At 41.0% G+C, this 21,337-nt stretch overlaps 1 protein-coding gene across 1 annotated transcript; it reads right to left on the bottom strand.

Annotated features, from left to right (window-relative positions):
* Positions 1–763: 763 nt before the first annotated feature.
* TAF13 (TATA-box binding protein associated factor 13) lies at positions 764–8,750 on the bottom strand. Its single transcript, NM_001075597.1, is given in 4 exon segments — positions 764–2,017; positions 3,102–3,199; positions 7,837–7,915; positions 8,707–8,750. Coding segments are annotated over 4 exon segments (375 nt in total). The 5' UTR covers positions 8,734–8,750; the 3' UTR covers positions 764–1,846.
* Between the last annotated feature and the right edge of the window lie 12,587 nt (positions 8,751–21,337).

The following is a 21,337-nucleotide window of genomic DNA, read 5'->3' as shown; positions in this document are numbered from 1 at the left end:
TGAGATGGTTGGATGGCATCACTGACTCGATAGACATGAGTTTGGGTAAACTCTGGGAGTTAGTGATGGAAAGAAAGGCCTGGCATGCTGTGGTTCATGGAGTGGCAAAGAGTCAGACACAACTGAGCGACTTAACTGAACTGAATCCCCAAATGACTATCCTGAAGAAAGGACTTTTAATGTGGTGATTAAGGTTAAATGAGGTCAGAAGGATAGAACCTTTATCCCACAGAACTGGTGGCCTTATAACAGGGAGAAACAACAGAGGTGTCTCTCAGCCATGTGAGCACAGGGAGAAGGCAGCTATCTGCAGTCCAGGAAGACTCCTTACCAGTACCTGACCTGTTGGCACCCTGATCTCAAGACTTCCAGTCTGCAGAACTGTGAAAACATAAATTTCCATTGTTTAAGCCAGCTACTCAGTCTGACATTTTTGTTATGGGAGCCCAAGTTGACTAATACAGGCACCCAGTATAACTCCCCTATGGCAGGTTACCACAAGGTCCTTCTTCCGGGTCAAGCAGACTCTGACTAGCAAAAATAGTAATATACTGATCTTTTATTATTCCACGCTCAATCTTGATTTCAGTTTAAAGTAGGTTTTTAACTGGTTTTTGCTTTTTCAAATAAAAATATCAGCCCAGGTATCTTGAATCTCACAATCAATTCAGGAGCATTACAAGAACACAGAAAAAAAGTTTTTAGTGAATTATAAGGGAGAGAAAAGCTGATAAATCATATAGTCAAACTCAAGCAGTAATCCTTTTAATTTTTCATACTTTATTCTCTATATTGATAGGTTAAGAAAGTGAAATCTTCCTAAGTACTGATTCATAGATAATGCTTATAAGCAGCACACAAAACATTCAGTTTCACAAAGAGTAATATCCAGTGATCCCTTTAAATGCAATTTTAATCCTTACTTTCAGCTAAGTGCAAGAATAATACAATGAGCTAAATACACACAAAACTTGTGAACTACAGAAGTGGTTTCCATAGCCACACATGGTTTTAGTCAAGTATGCATTTTCAGAATAAATAAATACTAACAAATATGTTAATAAAACACTAGCCCAAATGCTTACCTGCCATCAACTTTTCAGCAATGCCATTCCTGCTACTGAAAGCATCTTCAGAAGTTTTAATCTGACCTGGGAAAATGAGTTCTTTTAAAATCTGACAAATAGTATAGTATACACCCCAAAGATTTTTAATCCAGTATGTCTTCCAACACAGAACCATTCATAGGAAATGCTTAGTTTCTCAAAAAATAAAAAAATTACTCTTATCTAAAGAAGAGTACTAAAACAAATCATCTTAAGACAAATAAACACTCCTACAAAACGCTGTATTTTCTAATATTGTTTTCTCCTTAAAAGAAACACAAACCAGTTCACCATCTTTTAATAACTTACACTACTTTGGTCTAAAAGCTTTAGAAATATATGAAACACATCTTAGCTATCAAAGCCAAAGGTGCCATTTAGATTTCACATATTAAACAGCTACAGTACAACCTACAATGGCACAAATATACATAAATATTAATTCATCATTGAGAGGGTCAAGAGTCAGAAGAAACTGAATGGTTTGCAAACCAAAGGTACTTTGACTTACATGTGGTCATTAAAATCTAATATGTAATTCAAGTAGGGTAATATAATGGCAGGTAATTAAAGGCTCATATATCACTCTAAAATTGAAAACATGAAAATAAAGCCTGAAAACTTTGTGGTTCTCCATTTTTCATTCACATGGTTAGGTATCAGGGCCTTACTGTGGAAAATACAGTTATTAAGTATGGTTTCTCCAGAAGATAATGAAGCTTCAGAAAGTACAAAAGGTGTCAAGATCCATAGTTTGCTTCATCAAATGCTTTTCTAGCGCGTTTCAATTCTTCATTCATAGTAAGCAGATCTTTAACCCTAGCAAACTTTCTTGGGTCCTTTCGAATCAAGAAGACGATATCTTCAACTTGTACCCGACCTTGTCTTCCAATTGACATTGCCTTATGAGTCTATTACAAAGAAACATATTAAATTCAATTAATTTTTCAAAAATCTAACGTTTTATTTTTTTAATTACAATGCTAATGAGTTTGAAGCCTTCTCTTCTAATTATTATAGCTATTCATTTGTGAATTGTCTTTCTATTAATGTTCTTTGTCCACTTTCTACCATTATTAGCAATGTTTCAGTGCTATATAGACATTTTTTACAATAAAGACATTAAAACTATCAAATCCATTGATGTTTCTTTTTGTATTTTGATATACATAGTTGATCTTCATTTGTATAAAATGATTTTGTAATTTCTCTGTAACCACCCACTTCATTTAAACTTTGTGTCCATCTTGGTAGCTAATAAATATTGATGGCTTTCCTTCAGACAAATCTCATCCCCTACCATTACATAGTCATACCGTGTAAAACCAAAAACTCCTTGCAGCATTATTTCTAATGACTGAAAAAAAAGAAACTAAATATTTAATAAGGCATTGAACAAATTTGAGTACATCTAGCCAATTAATATTGTGAAGCCATCAAAAATATTAAAAGTATTATGCAGTGACACACAGAAACGTGGTAGACTTACCCAAGTGAGAAAGCAGGCTCTATGACTGTATGTACTACATGATTTCAATTTTGTAAAGTTTTAAAATATGTGTAAAAAGACAAAAGAATATTCACAAAAATCTCAGCATCAGTTATCCCTTGGTAGAAGGGTTATAGCTTTTTATTTTCTTCTGGGCACTCTTTAATACTTTCTAAATTTAATATTACTTTTATAAGCAGAAAAAGATTTTTAAAAATGCATACTCTCTGACCCAGTAATTTTACTTCTATTATTCTTTATGAAGGAAATAATCCAAAACAAAGGGTAAAAATTCACAGGAACTGAACACAGCCAAACTCCGTATATCCATATACATGCATATATATCTCCCTCCATCCTTAATGATAAACGGTAACCAGAAACTTCCACAAAACAGGGACTCAAATGAATAGTTTTTCAAAAGAATGTCACAGTTCTATTCTAAAAGTTAGAATTTCAAATCCACTCCTCAGTTAACTAAGGCCAATTAAAAAAAAAAGTCTTACCATTTCAGTGATGAACTCTATGACAAGGTCTTCAAGAATATCTACTGATTCAGTATAAGGATTCTGGTCATCTCCAAACCCATACATCATACACCGTACTATAAAAAGAACAATCATTTTTGTTTACTTAAAAGAACTTGACTTATACTTTTTTCATATTAGAATTGAACCAAGGTATAGAAGATATTGGTATAAAAGTATATTTACATTATATTTGTTGTCTCCAAGTATGAATTTTGGTGTGAAAGGTATTAATCACTAGCTCATAAGCAACTTTTCTTACCTAGCCTTCCCTAGGTAGAAACTCCCCTTCTCGCCTAGCTACCGAACCCTGATATCAATATTCTTCCCTAACCTCTATTATCTACTCACCAACAACCCCAGAATACCTTTAAGTAGGAAATTTCTTGGCAGGAAAAGGATGAGTAGCAATGGTTTAAGTTATGTTTTTGGGGGGAGGAGGGCTGGAAAAAAGAAGGCAAAATCCTTTATGATACAACTATAAGGAAGAGGACAAAAGAGAAAGCTCCAATTACCTTCTTACAGGAAGAACTGGTTAATCAAAAGGAGAAAGCAAAAGCTTATAATACAGAATCTTGACATTTTATTCCCTGGATCAAAGCAACGCCAGTGAAGCCCTTTTAGGCTTCATAGAAAATGCAAAAGAGAAGAAAAGTATAATACAAAGTAATAAAAGTAACTGCTAATAGGTAAAACCCTTCATGGATCACTGTCTTCTCTTGGTGAAAGGGCTTTCGTACCTCAATGAAGCTGAGTCATGCACACAGGGCCATGCAAGACGGATGGGTCATAGTGGAGAGTTCTGACAAAACGTGATCCAGTGGAGGAAAGAAAAGCAAACTACCACAGTATACTTGCCACTGAATTGTATGAATTGTATACATACATACATACAATTGTATGAACCCTATGAATTGTATAAAGAGGCAAAAAAGATATCACACCGAAAGATGAGTCCCCCAGGTCGGAAGGTATCCAATACGCTACTGGGGAGGACAACTACTAATAGCTTCAGAAAGAATGAAGCAGCTGGGCCAAAGTGGAAACAACACTCAGTTGTGTATGTGTCTGGTGATGAAAGTAAAATCCAATGTTGTAAAGAACAGTATTGCATAGGAACGTGGAATGCTAGGTCCATGAATCAAGGTAAACTGGATGTGGTCAAGCAGGAGATGGCAAAGAGTAAACACCAACATCTTAGGAACCAGTGAACTAAAATGGATGGGAGAGGGCGAATTTAATTCAGATGACCATTATATCTACTACTGTGGGCAAGAATGCCATAGAAGAAATCAAGAAGCCCTCATAATCAACAAAAGAGTCCAAAATGCAGTACTTGGGTGCAACCTCAAAAACAATAGAATGATCTTGGTTTGTTTCCAAAGCAAACCATTCAATATCACAGTAATTCAAGTCTTTGGCCCAACCATTTATACATCCCTTACTATGTGCCAGCCATTGTTGTAAGCTCATTTAATCCTCATGACAATTCTGTGAAATAGAAACCACTATTATCCCCATTATATACAGATGAGAAAATTGAGGCACAAAGTTAAGTAATTTACCCAAGGTCACACAGCTAGTGAGACTCAACTTGAATTTAAACTCAGAGAATCTGGCTCCAGAATCTATACTCCTACCCACAACACTTACATTTCTTCGTAATTTAGGGCAGATGGGATCCATATGGCTTCTTATCCTATAGTCTATAAATTCCCAATCAGTCCACAGACAAGCTTTGAGAAGTCCTGGAACCCTACTGAAATTATATAGAAAAATTTTATACATTACTTGTGTGTGCACTTTTTCTGGAAGAAAAATCAATTTGGATCAGATTCTCAAAGGGGTATGGTATATATGTGTATGTGTGTGTGCTTAGTCGCTCAGTCATGTCCAACTCTTTGCAACCCCATGAATTGTAGCCTGCCAGGCTCCTCCATCCATGGGAATTCTCTGGGCAAGAATACTGGAGGGGGTTGCCATGCCCTCCCCCAAGGGACCTTCCCGACCCAGGGATTGAACCCAGGTCTCCCCCACTGCAGGCAGATTCTTTACCATCTGAGCCATCAGGGAAGCCCAAAAGGGGTATATAAATACTAAGAAATTCTGTCATGTTAGAAATGTTTTCTATTTTGATCTGACTGCTGGTTGTAAGTATATACAAAATTCATCAAGCCGTTCAGTAAAGATTAGTATAATTCACTGTATGTAAGTTTTACGTTTAAAAAAGGCGGTTGGGCGGGGGGCGGGAATTAGGCCTTTAAAAAAGGCCCTGGTGGTCCAGTGACTAAGACACTCCACGCTCCCAATGCAGGGGGCCCAGATTCCATCCCTGGTCAGGGAACTAGATCCCACATGCTGCACCTAAAGATCCAGCATCCAGCAACAAAGAGCCAGCACAGCCAAATATGTAAACAACAAAAGAAAGAAAAAAAAAGGGAAGGGACTCCTAGAACACTTCTAAAAGTAGGAAGGAGTACATTAAGAATAAGTCCTAAAAAAGAAGAGAGTAATTCCTACTTAGGAGAAGCAAAAGCAGGCAGAACTAAGAAGAAAGCAGACCAGGCCCGTGGAAGAAAAGAAAGGGATGACCTAGAAGCCAGTCTGGGATAGAGAAGTGCCCTGGAGGGTTTATCCTGGCAAGAATCTTTAGGTTCAGATACAGGAGGGAGAAAACAAACACAAGAGGCAATATTTTCTCCCTTCTCTCTTTTTTGGGTTCTGGAAAAAAAAAATTTTTTTGTTTTTAAGATAATTTCAGACTTAAAGAAGGGCTGCAAAAATAGCATGGAGTTCCAGAATCCCTATATCCAGTTTCCCCTTATGTTAATATCTTACACAACCAAAGACATTTATCAAAACTAAGAAATTAACACTGGTACAAGTACAGAACTTACTCAGACTGTACCAGTTTTTCCACTAGTGTACTTTTTCTGTTCCAGGATCCCACACTATTTAGTTGTTGTGTCTCCTTAGTTTCCTCTGTTCTGTAACAGTTCCTCAAACTTTCCTTGTCTTTTACAACCTTGACACTTCTGAAGAATACTGGTCAGTTATCTCATAGCGTGTCCTTCAGCTTCGGTTTGTCTGATGTTTCCTCATGATTAGGTTGTGCTTATGCATTACTAGAAAGGGAATCACAGTGATGATGGACCTCTTAATGCACCATATCAGGGGTACCTAATGTCAACATATATTACTGGTGATACTAACTTTGATCACCTGACTAAAGTAATGTCTGCCAGGACTGGATTCTCCACTATAAATTTAATATTTTCTCTTAAATATTTTGAAGAAAATACTCTGTCATTAACATTGTGATGGGGAGAATTCATCAGTAGGGAAATATACTTCACTGGAAAAGGAAAAACCTATTAGATAGGAAGTATGTAAACTGTATTTGGTTAAAGAGTCTGTAAAGACATAAACAAATAGAGAAGTGAATGCATTGAAATTTTGTGTTATATTAGCAAAAAAAATTTCTTAAAACAAAGAATGTCTAGGAGAACAGATCTTGGTCAAGTAAGATACATGAAAATTCAGGTAAGACAAAGAAACAGCTGTGAAGATTCCGAATTCTTGTCATCACAAAAATAAAGAAATCCAAGTGGAACAAAGGCTCTGGTAAGAAGTATCCAAGCATCACTTTGCGATGCTCTGGTGTAGTAACCTTCTTATGCCTACCTAAGAACTGTGTTAGTCACTCAGTCATGTCGACTCTTTGCAACCCCAAGGACTGTAGCCCGCCAGGTTTCTCTGTCCATGGAATTCTCCAGGGAAGAATACTGGAGTGGAGTGCCATTCTCTCCTCCAGAGGAACTTCCCAATCCAGGGATCAAACCCTGGTCTCTTGCCTCGCAGGCAGATTCTTCACCGTTTGAGCTACAGGGAAGTCTCCGTAAGTAAAACCATATACGAATGGAGTAAATAACATCAGAAATGGAATAATGAGTGGTCAACTTTAGGTAAGAAATTGAGATATAGGAAAGGATTTGAATGGCTTAAAAAAACCAAACTACTTGACTCCGTAGTTTCAAGAGCATTTAGGAACTGCTTATGTCGGAACTGGCATAAGTAAACCAAGTGTTCCATGTGTTGCCTGATCCACACTCAGCCATAACTATGTATAAAGGACCAGGATTGGAAGATGGAGAGCATGTTCTCATGGTGCCTTTCAGGTGCTGGCCTGAATCATCAGTAGTAGAAGCAGCTCGTCTTGCCACTGCCATAAAAGGTTAAACCTGTCTACTGAGGGAGGAGAATAGACCCAAAAGGTGAAGATTTCGAATCTTATGATCTCCATGCCACTGGACTGCCTCACATTGTTCACCATCTTCCTGCCTTGTCCACTGCCTTAGTTCAAAGCCCCAACTTAATTCCTACCCTCAGACCTGTTCAGGATCCAACAGAACCTTCTGCTTACAGTCAAAGGAGTCCCTGCTCCAACTGATGAAAGATAAGGGACAGGTAAAGTAACGGAGGTACGTTCTTACTTAGGACCTGAATTGAAACACTGATCACACGTATTTACTTAAAAAATTTAAAAACGTATGTCTGTGTGAGCCCATATATACACCCACATATATAAACATATAAATTGGGGTTAGGATCATTACTATCTATGAATCACAGGTTAAACAGAATTTATACGCAAGTCTGAGAATACTGTCCCTGCAAAGAAACTCTTAAAAAATCACTGTCAAGTACTACTTACATTCTTTAGAAAAAAGTCTCTTTCTTTTACCCTGTCCACCTTCAGCACCTCCTCCAATTTCTTCATTTTCTTCCTCAAACTGAAAGTTAAAATGTATAGATATGTCAAATACTGCTTCTGACATTTTAATAATTAACATTTTTTTTTACATCTTCAACACCAATATCATGCCAGAAAGCCTAAAACAAGCAGCAAAAAACAATGAAACTTTAGCATTTTGGGGGCATTAAAACTATCTCGCCCAACTTCAGACTCACGCAGGAGTGGCTTCTACAATGCCCCTAACAATCGTACTGCCTCTCCAGGGGGAGTTCCAACGACCATACATTCTTTTTTTTTTTTAAAGAAAGTTGGTCTATTTCTAGATAGTTTTACTATTAAAAGAGTTGATATTGAATGAAAGCAAGCAAAACTAGTATTTGTTAAGCATTTCTTACACAGTGCTAAGCACATTCCTCAAGTAAACCTTAAGCCTATTTTATGTCATGAAACCTGAGGCTCAATTACTTGCTCAGTGACTTGAGTCCATTATTTTTCCACTATTTTACAGTAAGTGTACAGTTTTCTTAGCACTTGAATTGTTGTTGCATAATGAGCCCTAACAAATGCTAGCTTTGCCCTCTGATGATTCTCTAAATGATTCAAAGGGTATCTGGCAAATATGAACCAAAAGTAAAAGGCGGGGAGCCACCTACTCCTGCCCCGCTTACAAAAAGGATGAATCAGAAGAAAAAGGCTAGCCCGGGGAGAAGTCCCCGATTCTCTCAGCAGAATCACCGAGGTAAAGAAGCCCAATTCTCCACTGTGCTTCCGCTACTGTGCTCGAGATAGTAAATTAAAAAGCGGGTTGGAACAGAGGCAGTCACTCACGGTGGGATCCTCTTCTTCATCTGCCATCCCACCAGCCAGCCACCTCCTCGGCGCGCCCGCCTCCCTTGGAGAGCTTTTTACTACTTCCGCTGCCTCATTTCCGGTGATGGGCGGGGCCGGGGCGGGGCCTAGCTGAGCCCGACCTGTGGAAGAGGAACAAGCACGTCCCGCCCAGCGGTGAAACCTGAACAGCAAAGGATAAAGTCTCTGAAAGTAGGAATTAAATATTAGCATAGAAAAGGGATGAGCTAGATGGAGAGTATCTCGTTGTCACCTTGAACTTGCTTCTGCGTATCAGATCACTGCTTCCTGATTCGGTACTGCGGAGCTTTGGATCATTGAGTGGCTAGCCAGGGGTGAATTTAAACAATTTGAACAACTTAGAGTTCCACTGTGATTTATTGCCAGGACTTCTCTGGTGACTCACTGGTAAAGAATCTGTTTTCAGTGGAAGACCTGGATCCGATCTCTGTGTAGGAAAGATCCCTTGGAGAAAGAAATGGCAAACCACTCCAGTATTCTTGCCTGGGAAATCCCAAGGACAAAGGAGCCTGGCTGGCTGCAGTCCAATTCAGTTCAGTCGCTCAGTCGTGTCCGACTCTTTGCCACCCCATGAACCAGAGCACGCCAGGCCTCCCTGTCCATCACCAGCTCCCGGAGTTTACCCAAACTCATGTCCATTGAGTCAGTGATGCCATCCAACCATCTCATCCTCTGTCGTACCACTCTTCTGCCCTCAATTTTTCCAGGCATCAGGGTCTTTTCAAATGAGTCAGCCCTTCGCATCAGGGGGCCAAAGTATTGGAGTTTCACCTTCAACATCAGTCCTTCCAATGAACACCCAGGACTGATCTCCTTAAGGATGGACTGGTTGGATCTCCTTGCAGTCCAAGGGACTCTCAAGAGTCTTCTCCAACACCACAGTTCAAAAGCATCAATTCTTCGGCGCTCAGCTTTCTTGACAGTCCAACTCTCACATCCATACACGACTACTGGAAAAACCATAGCTTTGACTAGACTGGCCTTTGTTGGCAAAGTAATGTCTCTGCTTTTTAATATGCTGTCTAGGTTGGTCATAACTTTCCTTCCAAGAAGTAAGCATCTTTTAATTTCATGGCTGCAATCACCATCTGCAGTGATTTTGGAGGCCAGAAAAATAAAGTCAGCCACTGTTTCCCCATCTATTTCCCATGAAATGATGGAACCGAATGCCATGATCTTTGTTTTCTGAATGTTGAACTTTAAGCCAACTTTTTCACTCTCCTCTTTCACTTTCATCAAGAGGCTCTTTAGTTCTTCTTCACTTTCTGCCATAAGGGTGGTGTGATCTGCATATCTGAGGTTATTGATTTTCTCCCAGCAATCTTGATTCCAGCTTGTGTTTCTTCCAGTCCAGCTTTTCCCATGATGTACTCTGCATATAACTTAAATAAGCAGAGTGATGATATACAGCCTTAACGTACTCCTTTTCTTATTCGGAACCAGTCTGTTGTTCCATGTCCAGTTCTAACTGTTGCTTCCTGACCTGCATACAAATTTCTCAAGAGGCAGGTCAGGTGGTCTGGTATTCCCATCTCTTTCAGAATTTTCCACAGTTTATTGTGATCCACACAGTCAAAGGCTTTGGCATTGTCAATAAAGCAGAAATAGATGTTTTTCTGGAACTCTCTTGCTTTTTCGATGATCCAGCAGATGTTGGCAATTTGATCTCTAGTTCCTCTGCCTTTTCTAAATCCAGCTTGAACATCAGGAAGTTCATGGTTCACGTATTGCTGAAGCCTGGCTTGGAGAATTTTGAGCATTACTTTACTAGCATGTGAGATGAGTGCAATTGTGCGGTAGTTTGAGCATTCTTTGGCATTGCCTTTCTTTGGGATGGGAATGAAAACTGACCTTTTCCAGTCCTGTGGCCACTGCTGAGTTTTCCAAATTTGCTGGCATATTGAGTGCAGCACTTTCACAGCATCATCTTTCAGGATTTGAAATAGCTCAACTGGAATTCCATCACCTCCACTAGCTTTGTTCGTAGTGATGCTTTCTAAGGCCCACTTGACTTCACATTCCAGGATGTCTGGCTCTAGGTGAGTAATCACACCATGGTGATTATCTGGGTCGTGAAGATCTTTTTTTGTACAGTTCTTCTGTGTATTCTTGCCACCTCTTCTTAATATCTTCTGCTTCTGTTAGGTCCATACCATTTCTGTCCTTTATTGAGCCCATCTTTGCATGAAGTATTCCCTTGGTATCTCTGATTTTCTTGAAGTGATCTCCAGTCTTTCCCATTCTATTGTTTTCCTCTGTTTCTATGCATTGATCACTGAGAAAGGCCTTCTTATCTCTCCTTGCTATCCTTTGGAACTCTGCATTCAGATTCTTATATCTTTCCTTTTCTCCCCTGCTTTTCACTTCTATTCTTTTCAGAGCTATTTGTAAGGCTACAGTCCATGGGGTTGAAAAGAGTTGGGCACAACTGAGCAACTAACACACACGTGACTTATTGCCAAACTCTTTATTGGTTATTGAGGATATTGTACTTCACTACCAGTTCTCACAGCCTTGTCTAACTCAATGAAACTAAGCCATGCCCGTGGGGCAACCCAGGACAGGTGGGTCATGGTAGAGAGATCTGACAGAATGTGGTCCACTGGAGAAGGGAATGGCAAACTACTTCTGTATTCTTGCCTTGAGAACCCCAGGAACAGTATGAAAAGGCAAAATGATAGGATACTGAAAGAGAAACTCCCCAGGTCAGCAGGTGCCCAATATACTACTGGAGATCAGTGGAGAAATAACTCCAGAAAGAATGAAGGGATGGAGCCAAAGCAAAAAGAATACCCAGCTGTGGATGTGACTGGTGATAGAAGCAAGGTCTGATGCTGTAAAGAGCAATATTGCATAGGAACCTGGAATGTCAGGTCCATGAATCACGGCAAATTGGAAGTGGTCAAATAAGAGATGGCAAGAGTGAATATTGACATTCTAGGAAACAGCGAACTGAAATGCACGGGAGTGGGTGAATTTAACTCAGATGACCATTATATCTACTACTGCGGGCAGGAATCCCTCAGAAGAAATGGAGTAGCCATCATGGTCAACAAAAGACTCTGAAATGCAGTACTTGGATGCAATCTCAAAAACGACAGAATGATCTCTGTTCGTTTCCAAGGCAAATCATTCAATATCACAGTAATCCAAGTCTATGCCCCAACCAGTAAAGCTGAAGAAGCTGACGTTGAACGGTTCTATGAAGACCTACAAGACCTTTTAGAACTAACACCCAACAAAGATGTCCTTTTCATTATAGGGGACTGGAATGCAAAAGCAGGAAGTCAAGAAACATCTGGAGTAACAGGCAAATTTGGCCTTGGAATATGGAATGAAGCAGGGCAAAAACTAATAGAGTTTTGCCAAGAAAATGCACTGGTCATAGCAAACACCCTCTTTCAACAACACAAGAGAAGACTCTACACATGGACATCACCAGATGGTCAACACCAAACTCAGATTGATTATATTCTTTGCAGCCAAAGATGGAGAAGCTCTATACAGTCAACAAAAACAAGATCGGGAGCTGACTGTGGCTCAGATCATGAACTCCTTATTACCAAATTCCGACTTAAATTGAAGAAAGTAGGGAAAATCACCAGACCATTCAGGTATGACCTAAATCAAATCCCTTATGATTATACAGTGGAAGTGAGAGATAGATTTAAGGGCCTAGATCTGATAGATAGAGTGCCTGATGAACTATGGAATGAGGTTCATGACACTGTACAGGAGACAGGGATCAAGACCATCCCCATGGAAAAGAAATGCAAAAAAGCAAAATGGCTGTCTGGGGAGGCCTTACAAATAGCTGTGAAAAGAAGAGAAGTGAAAAGCAAAGGAGAAAAGGAAAAATATAAGCATCTGAATGCAGAGTTCCAAAGAATAGCAAGAAGAGATAAGAAAGCCTTCCTCAGTGATCAATGCAAAGAAATAGAGGAAAACAACAGAGTGGGAAAGACTAGAGATCTCTTCAAGAAAATTAGAGATACCAAGGGAACATTTCATGCAAAGATGGGCTCAATAAAGGACAGAAATGGTATGGACCTAACAGAAGCAGAAGATATTAAGAAGAGGTGGCAAGAATATACAGAAGAACTGTACAAAAAAGATCTTCACGACCCAGATAATCACCATGGTGTGATCACTGACCTAGAGCCAGACATCCTGGAATGTGAAGTCAAGTGGGCTTTAGAAAGCATCACTACGAACAAAGCTAGTGGAGGTAATGGAATTCCAGTTGAGCTATTTCAAATCCTGAAAGATGATGCTGTGAAAGTGCTGCACTCAATATGCCAGCAAATTTGGAAAACTCAGCAGTGGCCACAGGACTGGAAAAGGTCAGTTTTCATTCCCATCCCAAAGAAAGGCAATGCCAAAGAATGCTCAAACTACCGCACAATTGCACTCATCTCACATGCTAGTAAAGTAATGCTCAAAATTCTCCAAGCCAGGCTTCAGCAATATGTGAACCATGAACTTCCTGATGTTCAAGCTGGATTTAGAAAAGGCAGAGGAACTAGAGATCAAATTGCCAACATCTGCTGGATCATCGAAAAAGCAAGAGAGTTCCAGAAAAACATCTATTTCTGCTTTATTGACAATGCCAAAGCCTTTGACTGTGTGGATCACAATAAACTGTGGAAAATTCTGAAAGAGATGGGAATATCAGACCACCTGATCTGCCTCTTGAGAAATCTATATGCAGGTCAGGAAGCAACAGTTAGAACTGGACATGGAACAACAGACTGGTTCCAAATAGGAAAAGGAGTACGTCAAGGCTGTATATCATCACCCTGCTTATTTAACTTATATGCAGAGTACATCATGGGAAAAGCTGGACTGGAAGAAACACAAGCTGGAATCAAGATTGCTGGGAGAAAATCAATAACCTCAGATATGCAGATGACACCACCCTCATGGCAGAAAGTGAAGAGGAACTAAAAAGCCTCTTGATGAAAGAGAAAGTGGAGAGTGAAAAAGTTGGCTTAAAGCTCAACATTCAGAAAACGAAGATCATGGCATCAGGTCCCATCACTTCATGGGAAATAGATGGGGAAACAGTGGAAACAGTGTCAGACTTTATTTTTTGGGGCTCCAAAATTACTGCAGATGGTGACTGCAGCCATGAAATTAAAAGACGCTTACTCCTTGGAAGGAAAGTTATGACCAACCTAGATAGCATATTCAAAAGCAGAGACATTACTTTGCCAACAAAGGTTCATTTAGTCAAGGCTGTCGTTTTCCCTGTGGTCATGTATGGATGTGAGAGTTGGACTGTGAAGAAGGCTGAGCGCCGAAGAATTGATGCTTTTGAACTGTGGTGTTGGAGAAGACTCTTGAGAGTCCCTTGGACTGCAAGGAGATCCAACCAGTCCATTCTAAAGGAGATCAGCCCTGGGATTTCTTTGGAAGGAATGATGCTAAAGCTGAAACTCCAGTACTCTGGCCACCTCATGCAAAGAGTTGACTCATTGGAAAAGACTCTGATGCTGGGAGGGACTGGGAGCAGGAGGAGAAGGGGACGACAGAGGATGAGATGGCTGGATAGCATCACTGACTCGATGGACATGAGTCTGAGTGAACTCCGGAGTTGGTGATGGACAGGGAGGCCTGGCGTGCTGGGATTCATAGGGTCGCAAAGAGTCGGACACGACTGAGCAGCTCATCTGATCTGGAACATAACTTTGTCAATATATAAATACAAAGCGTTTTTCTATGCTTTTAAGGTACATTGAATTTTCCTGGAATGCAGCTATGAGACAGTAGAAAGTGTATATATTGGTCTCTGCCCAAACCTCCTCCTCCCTCCTCCGCCTGCTTTCCTGGCCCAGGGCTCCTAAAATGCTTGTAATTTGTTAGGTGGCTTCCCTGGTGGCTCAGACAGTAAAGCGTCTGCCCGCAATGCAGGAGACCCAGGTTCGATCCCTGGGTCGGAAAGATCCTCTAGAGTAGGAAATGGCAACCCACTCCAGTATTCTTGCCTGGAAAATCTCATGGATGGAGCCTGGTAGGCTATAGTCCATGGGGTCGCAAAGAGTTGGACACGACTGAGGGACTTCACTTCACTTTCAAGAGCAGACAGGGAGGCTTGGTGTGCTGCAGCCCATAGGGTCACCAAGAGTTGGATACGACTTAGCAACTGAACAACAAAGAAGAGCACTAGGACAGTTCTGGTGTAGAGCTGGTCTTTGACATCCACTCTACAATCCCTCAACACACACACACACACAAACACACACACACACACACACACACACAGGGCTACTAAAATCCTTGTAAATTTCTAAGTGATAACAGCATTAGGAGCATCTTTTGTTATAATGAGGCAACTCTGGGTGGACTCCTGGATGGCTCTTGGATGGGAGCTGGTCACCAGAAAAACCAAGCCATGATTAGAAGCTTGGAATTGTCAGCCCTCTCCAGCGGAGGGGATAGGAACTAGAAATGGAATTAGTAATTAATCATACCTATACAAAGCACCACAGTTCCAGTAGTAGAAGGTTCAGAGAGTGTCCAGGTTGTGGAACCCATCCACTTGCCTGGAGGATGATGCACCCCGAACTTCATGGAGGCAGAAGTCCTGTGCTCAGGACCCTCCCAGACCTTGCCCCATGTGTCTCTTCATCTGTATCCTTTATGATACCCTTTAATAAACTGACAAATGTGTTTCCCTGAATTTTGTGAGTTGTTCTAGGAAATAACCAAATCCAAGGGGGAGGAGGTCATGCAAAACTCTGATTTGTAGCCAGGTCACACAGAAGTTGTGGGTAGCCTGGGGCCCTACTACTATGCATCTAAAGTTAGGAGCACTCTTGTAGGACTGACCCCTTGATCAGTGGGGTCTGACACTGAAAAAAAGGGAAAGTGTTAGTTACTCAGTTATGTCTGACTCTGCGACCCCATGGACTTTAGCCCACCAGGCTCCTCTGTCCATGGGATTTTCCAGGCAAGAAGACTGGAGCAAGTAGTCATTTCCTCCTCCAGGAGGGGTCTTCCCGACCCAGGGATTGAACCCACATCTTTTGCATTGATAGGTGGATTCTTATCACTGAGCCAGCTGGGAAACCCTATTGAAACACATGTTATTATAATTGACTATCTTTATTTTACCTTTATATTATAGTGAGGACATTACATTTTGTAGTTTTGTAGTTATGTGGGTAGTTAGGTTAGTTATTACTGCGAAACAAATTATCCCCAAACTTGGTCTGAAACAGTGACCATTTATCACACAGTTTCTGTGGATCAGGAATCTGAGTGCAATTCAGATGGATGCCTCTGGCTCAAGGTCCTTATGTTGCAGTCAAGGTGTTGGTTGGGCCTCAGTCTGATCTGAAGTATTGATGGGGAAGGATCCACTTCCAAAATCATGCACATTATTGTCAGCAGGATTCAGTTACTTCAGTTTGTCAGATTAAGGGCCTCAGTTCCTCACTGGCTTTCACCAGAGCCCTCCCTCCATTCCTTGCCATGTCAACTTCCTAGGGTAGCTGACAACATAGCAGCTGGCTTCTCTCAGAGCAGGTGAGGGAGAGGACCAGGAAGAACACCCAAGACTACAGTTTTTTGGTAACCTAACCTAAACTTCGGAGAAGGCAATGGCACCCCACTCCAGTACTCTTGCCTGGAAAATCCCATGGACAGAGGAGCCTGGTAGGCTGCAGTCCATGGAGTCACTAAGAGTCGGACACGACTGAGCGACTTCACTTTCCCTTTTCACTTTCATGCATTGGAGAAGGAAATGGCAACCCACTCCAGTGTTCTTGCCTGGAGAATCCCAGGGACAGGGGAGCCTGGTGGGCTGCCGTCTATGGGGTCGCACAGAGTCTGACACTACTGAAGCGACTTAGCAGCAGCAGCAGCAGCAGCAGTAAGTTATTTTTCAGCATTACCTTCACAAATTCTATAATCCAGTTCCACAAGGCCACTTTCAGTTATTCATGCAACAAATATTTACCAAGTGATGAACAGCACTTTAATGGGACTGTGGCAAAATCATGAAACTTACAGTGTAGGAGGGAGACATGAAAGAAATAGGTTCTGTATGCTTTTAGAAGTTTATGATGGGGAAAAGGGACTCAAGAAGGTCAGCAAAGCCTCCCGTGTGCAAATAATGTTTGAGCTGAGTCCTGAGAGATGTTTGGCAGTGAAAGAGGAAGGGAAAAGGGTCCTGTGCCCCAAACTTGGCCCATCTTCAAAGCTCTGCTTACACTACTTTCCCACTAGGCTACCTTTCTTTTCTATTGAAATGCTACATGCCTTTCAAGTCCAGCTAAACTGTCGGTTCCTCCCTAAAGCCTTTCGAGCTCTCCAGCTGAAAGCACTTCCTTACACTCCCACAGCACTTTTCATTTTCCTTCAATACTTCTTTCTACTGTATTTTCTGATTACTTATACACACAGCTTGTCTCATACACTAAATCTTAAAACTTATTAAGAACAGAGTCTGTTTCTTATTCACCTTTGAGCTCCCAAAGACTCGCACATTCCTTACTCTTAGAAGTTCCACAACAAATATTTGAAGCATAAATTAATGCCTGTTTGACATCCCTTTTCAAATATGTTGTGATTCAAATGAAGCTATTGTTACAAGCTGTGCCTTTGGGACTGGACTTACTCTTTGGTTAAACCAGAATGCCACAGTCATGGTCGCCATGACTGATTAGTGTTCGCCACAGGCACTGCAACAGTCTTAACAAATGGGCCACTGTTCTTGACTGACAGGTCTTTGGCAACAACTGCCCATCCTCCAGTGCAGGCTGAAATGAACTGACGAAGGACTGTCTGAATTGAGTCCCCAGGCAGTGGGGCTCTATTTATTCCTTGCATTTGAGCTGCAAGAGCCAGTGACCTAGACTTCAGCATGAGACTTTGGGACTTTTCAGGACAACAGAAACACTAATGCTTGGAACATGATCGTTAAAGATCAGAATCAGTGGACAGCATCCTAATGTGAGTCAGTGTGATAACAAGGGGAAGGGAACTTTGAAGTCAGACAGACTAGCTCTGTGACCTCATTCATGTGCCTTCTTTGAGCCTCAGATTTCTCACTGAATAACTATTCTGCAAAGCAGTTGTGAAGATCAAAGATAATGTCTTTTCATGCACAATGTCTGTGTTCTACTAAAATGTGTTTATTCATCTATCTTCCCCAATATATTTTGTTTCCTGAGGGCAGAGACCCTTTTTTTTTTTTTTTTGCCTCTATATCTTGCAAAATTTAGCAAAGTGCCCAACACAGAGTAGACAATCATAATTATTTTTTAAACCAAAGAACAACAGTAATACCTAACACTTATGGAGAACATATTTCATGCCACGTATTGTTGTAAACAGTAGTTTATTTAATCTTTCAATAACCCTAGAAAGGAGCAATCATTATAACCCAATTTTACAGAGAGAAAGCAGAATATAATTTTAAAAAATATGAAATTCTTGGTATAACTAATTTTGAAATAAAAATCTGGTGAAGCTCATTTTATTCAATAAAAAAAGTAGAACACTTTGAGTATGGAAAAGAAAAAATATGGTGGAGGGAGAAGGAAGGAAGGAAATAAATGTAAGAGTGGGAAGAAAGGGTAGGAAAGAAAAACAGACACACATGGGAAAAAGAGAAAGAATAAGATGCTGTGGAATATCATCTTTTGAAATAATAAGTAAACAACCAATTACCCTTCATAGTTCTTCAACTATGATTTCTTTATCCTAAAACTTTGTTCTTAAACTCTGAGAGTGACTGGGAAAAAAAGACTTATCTTTCAGAGTTGGAGTGGTGTTCCATCTAGTGAAAAATGAGATGAAGTTACCTCCAAAAGAGTAGATATCATGAGCAAAAATATGACAGCAAAGAGTCCATCTGAAGAACACAGAACAAGTCTTTTCACAGCTGCAGCTTGAAGTCTGCATACAGGAAGGCCGTGAATAGCAGGGTAAGGAATTAGATACATATTCAGGAGGCAGAGGCTGCTGTTCAAGGAAACCACAGTCATGGTTTGAAGCAAAATTTTCTAGTTCTGAGTTCAGAAGACCAGAATTATTGTTCAAATCTGATACTGAGCAGTCCTTACCCTAAGCCTTAGATTATCTCTAAAATAGGGGTGATAACACAGTTGTGAGGATTAAATATTATGACAAGGTGTGTTTGCTTCAAAAAGGTAAAAAATGTTATACAAATGTAAGTTTTCACTGTTGAGGATTTAATTGATGCTTAAAGACTGAAATGATAACATCCACTATAGCGATGGATGTAGAATTGAAAAGTGCGGAGTCGGAACAACATTTTGTGGGGGAAAAAAAAGGAGTTAACTGATTAAAAGATAATTTACAAATTCTAAAGTCAGTGATTAGGGGAAAAGGAATATTAATCATAGAAACAGGAAAGTCACAACGGGGCAAGTTTGACTTTCAACCTTTCAGATATCAGAAGAAAATCTACTAGAAATGTAGGACTGGAACTTGGATAGGACATCAACTTAAGACCTCTATACAGGGAATTCCCTGGCAGTGCAGTGGTTTAGGACTCCACGCTTTCATTGCAGAGCCCAGTTGTGCCAAGTGACAAAAAAACAAAAATGAAACACAAAACAAAACTCTACATAGAGGTGATAGTTGAAGCCATGGAACAGAATAGGTCACCAAGTAAGAATTACTAGTGAGAAAAACAGGGTGTGGGTATCTTAGGAACATCCATATTTACATGGAAAAAAGAATCTGGGTAAAGAGAAGACTCTTGAGAGTCCCTTGGACTGCAAGGAGATCCAACCAGTCCATCCTACAGGAGATCAGTCCTGGGTGTTCCTTGGAAGGACTGACATTAAAGCTGAAACTCCAATACTTTGGCCACCTGATGCGAAGAGCTGACTCATTTGAAAAGACCCTGATGCTGGGAAAGATTGAGGGCAGGAGAAGGGGACGATAAAGGATGAGATGGTTGGATGGCATCACCGACTCAATGGACATGGGTTTGGGTGGACTCTGGGAATTGGTGTTGGACGGATGGCATCACCGACTCAATGGACATGGGTTTGGGTGGACTCTGGGAGTTGGTGTTGGACAGGGAGGCCTGGCATGCTGCAGCTCATGGGGTTGCAAAGAGTCGGACACGACTGAGTGACTGAACTGAACTGAACTGAAAGAGAACAACGAAGTTGCAGGTCAAGGAGAATAGCACAAATCCATAGTATGTAACAAAGGAGAATTTTTCAAGATGAAGATGAACTACATGGTTCAGTCTAAGTTAGTGAATATGAATTTGTTTAGAATATAGAATAGTTTGGGGCTTTTATCCAGCTTTGGTGTAGGGAACTAACAGTTCGTGGCCAGTGATGATGGTGCTGATACTGTTTTAGATAACTGTTGATGAAAAGTTCAAAGGCCAAGACAATTAGGGACTTTTCGGTTTTGTTTTGCTTTTGAGTAGTCCTTAGCAGTTCTTTGGGGCAGGGGGATTTGTCTGTGTGTATGGGCACAAAATCATTTGCTTTGTCTTATTTGTTCTGTATGTCGTCTTCGTTTTTTGTTCTCCGTTTAAGCACATTTTCACAAGAAGTCTGTCCTCCAACAGGCCTTTTTTGATTTGCCCCTCTACTCCAGCTCCTAGGAGGCTTTGGTACCTTTTCTTCGGCGTAACCAAGCAGGTCGCCGCCACCAGATGGCACTGCAGCAAGAGGGGCAGAGGGTCCCTTCAGGACTTTGACAACCGCGGACCAGCTGTAACCTTACAGTTTCAACCTCGAATGATTCAGTCGCACTTTCGCCCTGGCTCTAATAAAGAAGATCGAGTTGTGTGGAATTAAGGATTTCAATGCAGAAACGGGATCTGTAGCTTTGTCTCCTCCGTTCTGCGCCACCGTTAAACTGAAGGTGTTTTTCGTCAAGTTGTGAAAATGTGAGAAAGGCTACCCCAATATCGCCGTTTCCTGGCTAAAGTGGCCGAGACGGCCCCACTTTATCTAAATACGGGAGATAACCGAGACCATCCTGACATTTTAAAGAAAAATTCATACAAACTGGCAATTACCAAAACGTTTCCCGACAACGTGGAGCTTTAGCACATGAAATACGCAACTTGTTTTTGTTATAAGGTTCCTAATTTCATTTGAAAGTTCAGATGCAGCCTCATTATCCAGATTTCCATACGGAGTAAGAACGATCCGCGCAGCAAGCGCTGTCCCAGAGGCTGCAGGCGTCGCCTCAGGACCCCAGTTGTCTGCGTTCTCTTACGTGGAAGCTTGAGAGACTTCTCCATTGCAGGGGGGCTGCTGCACACACACAACCAGAGCAGCTGCCACAGCGAAAAATAAAGTGCAAAACTGCAAGCCTTTACCTTTTCCGGCTCAGACGGTAAAGCGTCTGCCTGCAATGCCTGAGACCCGGGTTCGATCCCTGGGTCGGGAGGATGCCCTGGAGAAGGAAATGGCAACCCACTTCAGTACTCTCGCCTGGAAAATCCCATGGACGGAGGAGCCTGGTAGGCTACAGTCCATAGGGTCGCAAAGAGACGGACACAACTTCAGTTTCTTTCACTTTACCTTTTCAAACACAACGACGGGAGCAGGTCAGATTAGCCCCAGCACTAAATCTG

The sequence above is a fragment of the Bos taurus genome, chromosome 3, assembly GCF_002263795.3.
Source record: "Bos taurus isolate L1 Dominette 01449 registration number 42190680 breed Hereford chromosome 3, ARS-UCD2.0, whole genome shotgun sequence".
Taxonomy (NCBI): Eukaryota; Metazoa; Chordata; class Mammalia; order Artiodactyla; family Bovidae; genus Bos; species Bos taurus.
This window is presented reverse-complemented; position numbering and strand designations above follow the sequence as displayed.